The following is an 8,339-nucleotide window of genomic DNA, read 5'->3' as shown; positions in this document are numbered from 1 at the left end:
CAAGGAATTGTCCAGAATGGTCCCTGTCAAGAGATGGATGTACATTTGGTAAGGAGGGGACTAAGATGATAGGCAGTTTTGAATTATTTACTTTTGGAAGTAGAAATAAACTTTGAACAACCTTTAGTTTGGGAAGTCACCTATGTTCACTAGCATACATGAATATATTCTACTGTACATATTCAATAAAGTGCTGACCTAATGGTATTTGTCTTTTTAAAAACTGCTATTTAGACAGAGAGAACAAAACTATAGAATAGGGAAGATACTGCTGAGAAAAAGGTATTGTTGAACTGGAAAATTCAATATGAAATGGTACCCTTATTTACAAACAATGTTGTGTAGTTGAGATTTGGGAATCAGACAATGGCAGGAAAGTATCTAGTCCCACACTTGGTAAAATATATTAGAGCTACAATAATTTGACTCAGGCTCAAATTACTTTGTGCCCTCTCATTAATTCACTTGTCTCTCGAAAAGGCAATCTTTTAAAAATTATATTAAAAATGTAATACAGTTTACGTAGCAATAATTATTTACCAATCGTAACTTAAAGCCCGCCCCATCTCAAAAGTGCTTCCCTATTACGAACAGTGTCTTCGCCAGACCTAGTGTAATAATTAATGCAATGTCCCTAAAGTTACCCATAACAGTGTAATAATGATCTTAACCTCCTCCGTCAAACTGCACAGGGCGGTACAATCTGAATGAGTCAAGGTGAGCTCCCCAACCAAGTTCTCGACTTGCGGAAGTTACTGCGATTCAGCCAGAGGGAAAGGTTGGACCTGAAAAACAACCAGATAATAACAATAGCGGAGACAATAATGATTCGTAACAAGGATTTGACTGCTGAGAAACAGGCGTGGTTTTTGAATGCTGTAAAATCACGGAAGCTCACTCTGGGCCGGGGCATCGACGAAACGGATAAACCCCTAACCAGGATGGACGTGTCGACTGGAAACTGCAGTTCCATGCACCAGGTGAGAGCCGAGTTCCGGGCAGAAAGACTCGCTTCTGCGGAACAGAACTTCTGTCTGCTTCATGCCAAGTTGCATTTGGTTCGCGTTTGCAAAATAAGAACTTGGTTCGGGTTTACTTTAACGAACCTGATCACCGAGCTTCCTTGTTGTTTACCTCCACTTCACTTGGTAACTTGATACTTTCTCGAGAAGTTGTTTGGTCCGCGTCTTGGTGCAGGTGAAAGAAGAGGCGTTTTGGAACATAAATTGCAACAATATATTTATATTTGCCGAAAGCCACACACTAGTTATGGATGTTTGTGTTGTTTAATACAGTGCCAGTGAACTATTGAGTCTGTTATATACCAAGTTAAGCTAAGTTTGTAGAGTAATTGTTTTGACGGAGAGAGCAAAACTTTCATTTTTTTTCAGTGTGTGGGGAAACTCCCAATGCTAAATGAGAAGACATGGATATGGCCTGCGAGCTGTTTCCTATAAACCCCGAGTTTGACTTGATTCTGGCCAATCAAAACTCACCTTTCATTATAAGGATAACCACCCAAAAAATCCTCCTTACCAACCCTGCTGCTGTCATCTGTGTCCTCTCTCCCCTACAGTTTTCCCATTTATACTGGTTTTTGCCAGTTGAACTGCACTTCACCTTACATAATCGCAGGCCTTTATGCAAGCCTTTGTCCTTGCCACTTTCTTACAATGACATGCTCTAATTCTGCAGTTTGGTCATATTGTGTCATTATTAGAGTTTTTCAACTTGGGGAGGTGAGGAGTTTCTATCCCCAGAGGGTAGTGAGTCTTGGAAAGTCTCCACCTCTCAAAACTCTGTCATTGAATATGGATTTCTAGCCATTCAGGACATCAGGAGATATATGGATAATGGAGGAAATGAGCATGAGATAGAAGATCACCCATGCTGTAGTTGCATGACAGAGAAAGCTCAATGGGTCAAATGGCCTCCTCATGCTCCTGTGTGAAATAACTCCACCGAGGCTGGTATGCTGTCACCAAGTCACCCTGTATTTACACACGGACAGTTCTTGACACTGATCCAGTTCCCTCAGAGACAGCTCTCCAGAGTGGACAGAACCTCTGACACTCCTGTTTATATCTTTCAGTTAGGGCTCCCTAATTGGACCAGATGAACAGCCCCAGTCAGGGAGCTCATCTTCTATGAGGTCCATGTGGCTGACCTCATTACAATTATTAGACTGTGATCCTTACTTTCTTGTATGCTGAAATCCAGCAGAGTTCCAGCATCTGTTCTGTCTAAAATATGTCTAATTTATAAACTCCACTTTTCACATCCAATATTTCAAAGTGATTTCATAGTCTAAAGAATGTATTTCAAAAGGAATGTATACTGAGTAGAGAATGAGCGATTTTGGTATATCAACTTATTCTTCACCTCCTCCATGGCTGTGTCTTCCATCTTCCTTCTCTGTCTACCTGGCATGCTACAGATTCTGGTTTTCAGAAAAATGACATTGAACTCCTGACTTCTTCCTTCAGTACTCTGCTCTCTAGGAAATCATCAAAGATGGGAGCTGTGCATCCAGACAAAGTGACAACACCATCCAGATATTTGGTGTCCTTGTCTCCCCATTTCTCTTTTCCTTGCTTAAGTGTTTTCTGTCTGAAAGTGCTAATGTCTGCTTGGGTATAGCTCATGATTGCAGGCAAATTTGACATTGCATTGGTTTCCTGTGACACCACTCTTACATAGCATCAATAGCTTTCCCTCTGGAAATGCAGTGTTTTTTTATGATGTACCATCAACGGTGTGCTGATAATTGAGCGAATAGGTTAAAAATACCAAATTTGGAGATAGCTTCATCCAATTTTGGTGTAAAATCAATGGCTAGAAATTTATTTTTAAGAAAATGTAATTGAATGTGATATGAGTGGCAATTTGGAGCTTATCCCTAATTGTCCGAGTGAAAGTGGCAATGAGCAGTTCAAGGAACTGAATGGGACAGCATCCTTATATTAAAAGTTATTTGCCAACAAGTAATTAGATATCTCTGATTATTGATCAGTTTAACTGGATGGGAATTTAACTGATGTGTAATTTTGCTTTGAGAAATGTGCTGTTAAATTTAGACTATCTGATACAAATCCTGCTTGCATGCTATGACAAATGACTATCCAAAATAAATCAACCAAGTGAGTTTAGTGTCATGGAACATTAAAAATATATGACAAACAGATTTGTTTAAAAATTTTTCCCAGTAATGCAACTTAAGTTATGTGGAAAGAACACAATAAGTTGTAAGGACACACAAGTACAACATTAGAGGGCAGCACGATGGCTCAGTGGTTAGCACTGCTGCCTCACAGCGCCAGGGACCCGGATTCAATTCCCGCTTTGGGCAGCTGTCTGTGTGGAGTTTGCACACTCTCCCTGTGTCTGTATGGGTTTCTTCCGCGTGCTCTGGTTTCCTCCCATAGTCCAAAGATGTGCAGGTTCGGTGAATTAGCCATGCTAAATTGCCCGTAGTGTTAGGTGCATTAGTCAGGGGTAAATGTAAGGGAATGGGTCTGGGTGGGTTGCTCTTTGGAGGGTCAATGTGGACCCCTTGGGCTGAAGGGTCTGTTTCCACACTGTGAGGAATCTAATCTAATCTAATTTAACAGGCATCTGGATTGGTGGATGAATAGGAAGTGTTGAGAGGGATATGGGCTAGTGCTGACAAATAGAACTAGATTGATTTACGATATCTGGTCGGCATGGATGCGTTGGACCAAAGGGCCTGTTTCCATACTGTGCAACTCTATGATTCTATGATATGTTTTTATTTAAAGACAATATGCTTGTTTTCCAGTTGGCTGTCAGTTTTCCTTTTCGCACATTGTACTGCAGACTTCAGTATTTTAGCAATTCAGTTCTGATATCTGCAAAGGTTCAACTAAGTTGCTCAATAAGTGTCTAGATTGTGCTGTCACCAGTTGTTTAAGTTCTGAAGTTTTGAAGTATATGACAGAGATCATATGACGTCAATGTTCATAAAAGACAGGTCAGAATTGGCAAAAGGCAGACTTTGCTTAACTTTGGCCTATTAGTAAGAAGAGATCATTAGACACATTCCTATTCATTCATTATTTGGAGGGGGTGTACAAAGTTAGAAATCACACAACACCAGGTTAGAGTCCAACAGGTTTATTTGGAAGCACTAGCTTTCAGAGCACTGCTACTTCATCAGTGTTGTGGTGACTGTGTGACCTTTAACTCTATTCATTCATAAGTGACTGAAAACTAAAATGTAGATGCAGAAAGTAATTAGAAAAAAAAACAAATGGTTTGTTGGCTTTTATCACAAGAGAATTTAAGTACAGGAGTACAGATGTCTCACATCAGTAGCTTTGGGTGAGACTGCATCTAGAGAATTGATGCTGCTTTCTTCCCCTTAACAAAGGAAGGATATACTTACCATCAAGGCAGTGCTGTAGACATTCACCAGACTGATTCCTAGGATGGCAGGATTGTTCTGAGAGGAGAGACTGGGGACAGTAGACCTGACCGCTCTACAGTTTGGAATAAAGACAGGAGATCTTATTGAAAATTCTTTCAGAGCTATGCAAGGTAAATGCCGTAGGATGTTTCCCCTGGCTGTGGGGAGTCTATGAACCGTAGGGTAGTGAAGCTTTGGAAGTATTTACCCGCAAAGGCCATTGGAAATTCAATTATTGAGTATGCTTAAGATAGAGATCAGTAGATTTCTGGACACTAATGGCCAGAAATCAGTTAAATATCAATTTTGCTGAATTTCATGGAGATTTCCTGTTTTTAAGCTAAAAAAAGGTTTATCGTGCTATTCAGAGAAACCTACCACATTACCTGGTGATTCAGCTTGTCCTATCTTTCCACTCGGGGAAGTACTTGGCACTGCTGGGATCTCCCATGATTCTGAGTGCTGGCAACATTTTTCAAGCTCAGCTGTGCATCAAGTAAAATGTTAACTGCCAGCCTACTCTTAATTTCCTTTGATTGTCTAGGTTTTAGGATCATTCAGCACAGAAACAGAACCTTTGGCCCAACTCGTCCATGCCAACCAGACATCCCAATCTTTGAAAACAATCTTGGCTATTCACCCTATCCATGCTTCTGATGATTTTATAAACTTCTATAAGGTCACCACTCAGCCTTTGACTTTCAGGTGAACAAACCCCAGCGTTTTCAGCCTCTTCATATAATGCAAAATCTCCAGTCCTGGCAACTTCCTTGTAACTCTTTTCTGCACCCTCTCAGGCTTAACGATATCCTTCCTGTAGAAGAGAGACCAGAATTGTGTGCTGTATTCTAAAAGTGATGTCACCAATGTCCTGTCCAGCTGTAATGTGATGTCCCAACACCTATACTCAATGTTCTGACCAGTGAAGGCAAGTGTGCCAAATGCCTTCTTCACCACCCTGTTTACCTGCACCTCCACTTTCAAGGAAAATTGCACCTGCACCCATAGGACTTTTTGTTTGGCAGCGTTTCCCAGGGCCCAGCCATTAATTGTTTAAGTACAGCCTCCCTTGCATTACCAAAATGCAGTGCCTCACATTTATCCAAATAAAACTCCATTTGCCACTCCTTGGCCTATTGGCCCATTTTATCAAGGTCCTGTTATACTCTAAGGTAATCTTCTTCACTATCTACTACACCATCTACTTTGGTGCTATGTGTAAACTTACCAACCATACCCTTTTTATTGACATCAAAATAATTTAGATAAATGATGACAAGCAATGGAACCAGCACCAATACTTGATGCACACCGCTGGTCACAAACCTCCAGTCCAAAAAGCAACCTCTACTATCACCCTCCATCTCCTACCTTAAATCTAATATAGTATCCACTTGGCTAGGTTCCCCTAGAATCCATGCAATTTAACCTTACTAACCAGTCTGCTATGTAGAACTTTATCAATCACTTTGCTGAAGTCCATATAAGCAACATCTACCTTCATCAATCTTCTTTGTTCAAAAAACTCAATTAAGCCAGTGAGAGAGAATTTCCCATGCCCAAAGCTCTGGTGAATTTCCGTAATCAGTCCTTGCTTTTCCAAATGCATATAAATCCTGTCACTCAGAATCCCTCCCAACAACATACCCACCACTAATGTAAGGCTCACTGGCCTATAGTACCCTGGCTTTTCCTTACAGCTTTTTTTGAATTATTGCACCTCCAGTCTTCTGGCACCTTACCCGTGGCTGTTGACGATACAGATATCTCAGTAAAGGCCCCAGCAATCTCTTTCTTAGGTTCTCATAAAGTCCTGGGAAACACCTAATCAGTTCTCAGGGATTTATCTACTAAAAGTCACTCCTCTTGCTCTCTTTCCTCCCTTTTTATTGTTTGTACAACATTTGTACCCTGGAACATTAAGCTGCCATTCCTGTCCATCCCTGAGCCATGTACAAGCTATGTTATCCCATTCCCATGATCCCAACCATGCTCTAAGTTAATTTGCCTTGTCTGTCAGGCCTCTTGCATTGAAGTTTAATATTTCTGTATTACCTCTCTCTCTCTGTCTTGACTATTTGGTTTGCTCCCTTTATCTACAGTAAGAGCCTCAGCCTTTTCTGTTTGCTCACTATCGCTTTGGTCCCCTGAACCACCTTTACTCATTTAAAGCCTCCTGAGTATCACTCCAAATCTCCCCTCAAGAATATTGAAAAGGAGTTCTTCAAATGTTCAAATGGTTCAGAATGAGAAGTTGTTTTTAAAAAGTTGTGTGTTAATAAATTTGTGAATTTCTTCAGGAAATTGCTAACTTGGTAGATAGTGCATTTATTATCATTTATGTTTGTTGTTTTCAATATGTTTTTAATAAGATGACAAATTGCATGATAAAGTTGGAACTTGAGCATTTGTTGGGCACATCTTGTGGTGGATGAAGTGTTGGTTGCACTCATGAGAGGTAACTTACCATTAATGGTGACAGCGGTTTTGTATGGAGATGGATTTCTTCTGGAGTTGACCTTATGTCAATCTGACAACAATTACACCATAACTTTGCCAGTTAGTTTAGGTATCTGGAAAAGACAAGATTTGCAAATGAATAACCAAGGAGTAGGCAGGTCATGTCTTCTCTTATATTATAACTCTTTCACAATATTTGATACACCTACTCCAGTTGTCCGTAAATATAATACAAAGCTGTTGATTGTACTTGCATCCCCTGGCAATCTCAGGTAGTCCAAACTTAGAAAATTAACCATGAACAGTACGCCCACTTCTAAGTTGGGATGTCTTATCAAAAGCACTAAAATATTTATGACATGACATTCTTCAGTTTGGTTAATGCTTTATGCTCAGCGATTATCTGATGGAATATATTTCCTAATGAGTAAACTTTAGAAGGAAGACATCTTCCATATGCTTTGTCGAAAAATTGAAATGAATTATAATTTCATTTACAGTGGGCAGAGGCAATATTTTGTGTTGCATTTCTGCAGTATGTTAATTAGTGAGTGCTGTGCATACATTTGTACTAATTGATACATCACTGCTACGGAATAGAGCATTTTCTTTTTTCTTTGATATCTAAAGATTAGTATTCCCAGTAATGTATTTGCAGAAACCTGAGTTATTTAGTGATTTTCTAATCATTAAACAGAACGTCTGGAACACTGTACATCAGCTTCAGACCTTGACGACTGATTCTCTGACCCATAGACCTGTCAATAAAGGTCCACACACTGGGAACAGAACATTTCAAACTTTATCCTGCTGTTGCAGAAGACTGTACATGTGATAAGCACTTGTCCTGCAAGCTGAAATTAATGATGCACACAAAGCTGTGCTCCATTGACTTTTAAGCCAAAGAAAGGTACATTATTTCTTCCTCTGTCAATCATTCCAAAGAATTGGACAGTGAACTAATCTGATGTTATGTAGATAAGAATGTCAATTATTTTATGCACAGCAAAGCCTATAAAATATTAATGAGTTAAATCGTCAGCTCATTTGTTTAAGCTGAAGCTGTGCTGTTGTTTAAAACTGTAGTTAAATTCCCTAATTTAGCATTTGAATTTGCTTGTAGATTAGTATTTGCCCCTGTACCAATCTTAACCAGTACTGAATAGGTAAGCTTACCATAGTCATGTCATTTAAATGTGCAAACCTTTTGCTAGTGCGATGATATTGATGTTTTCCTTGTGATTGACAGTGTGAGACATGCATTCACCACTCTGTGTCATTGTACATTGTTAGATTCTGGTTTGTCGGCCACTCCATGTGTATATCTCTGACAGAATATCTATAGTAACTTGAAAATCTTCATTTGTACATGGTTTGGATCACTGCACAACTCTTTGTAGCCGCATTAATCTATGTTCTAGTCACTGCCTCTGCCAGTGGCAGTACTGCTACA

General features: G+C 39.7%; 1 protein-coding gene across 1 annotated transcript in view; it reads left to right on the top strand.

Annotated features, from left to right (window-relative positions):
* The first annotated feature begins 670 nt into the window (after nucleotides 1–670).
* LOC122560035 (uncharacterized) overlaps nucleotides 671–8,339 on the top strand; it is a 123,804-nt gene continuing 116,135 nt past the window's right edge. Inside the window, exon 1 of the mRNA XM_043710207.2 lies at nucleotides 671–980. Within this exon, the coding sequence (XP_043566142.2) occupies nucleotides 708–980 (273 nt within the window). The 5' untranslated portion in view covers nucleotides 671–707. The remainder of the gene's footprint in view (nucleotides 981–8,339) is intronic.

The sequence above is a fragment of the Chiloscyllium plagiosum genome, unplaced genomic scaffold (genome assembly GCF_037043375.1).
Source record: "Chiloscyllium plagiosum isolate Xiang-an unplaced genomic scaffold, Cpla_swu_hap1 HiC_scaffold_15, whole genome shotgun sequence".
NCBI classification, from domain to species: domain Eukaryota; kingdom Metazoa; phylum Chordata; class Chondrichthyes; order Orectolobiformes; family Hemiscylliidae; genus Chiloscyllium; species Chiloscyllium plagiosum.
Note: the sequence above shows the minus strand (reverse complement) of the source record. Positions and strands in the feature narration are given on the sequence as shown.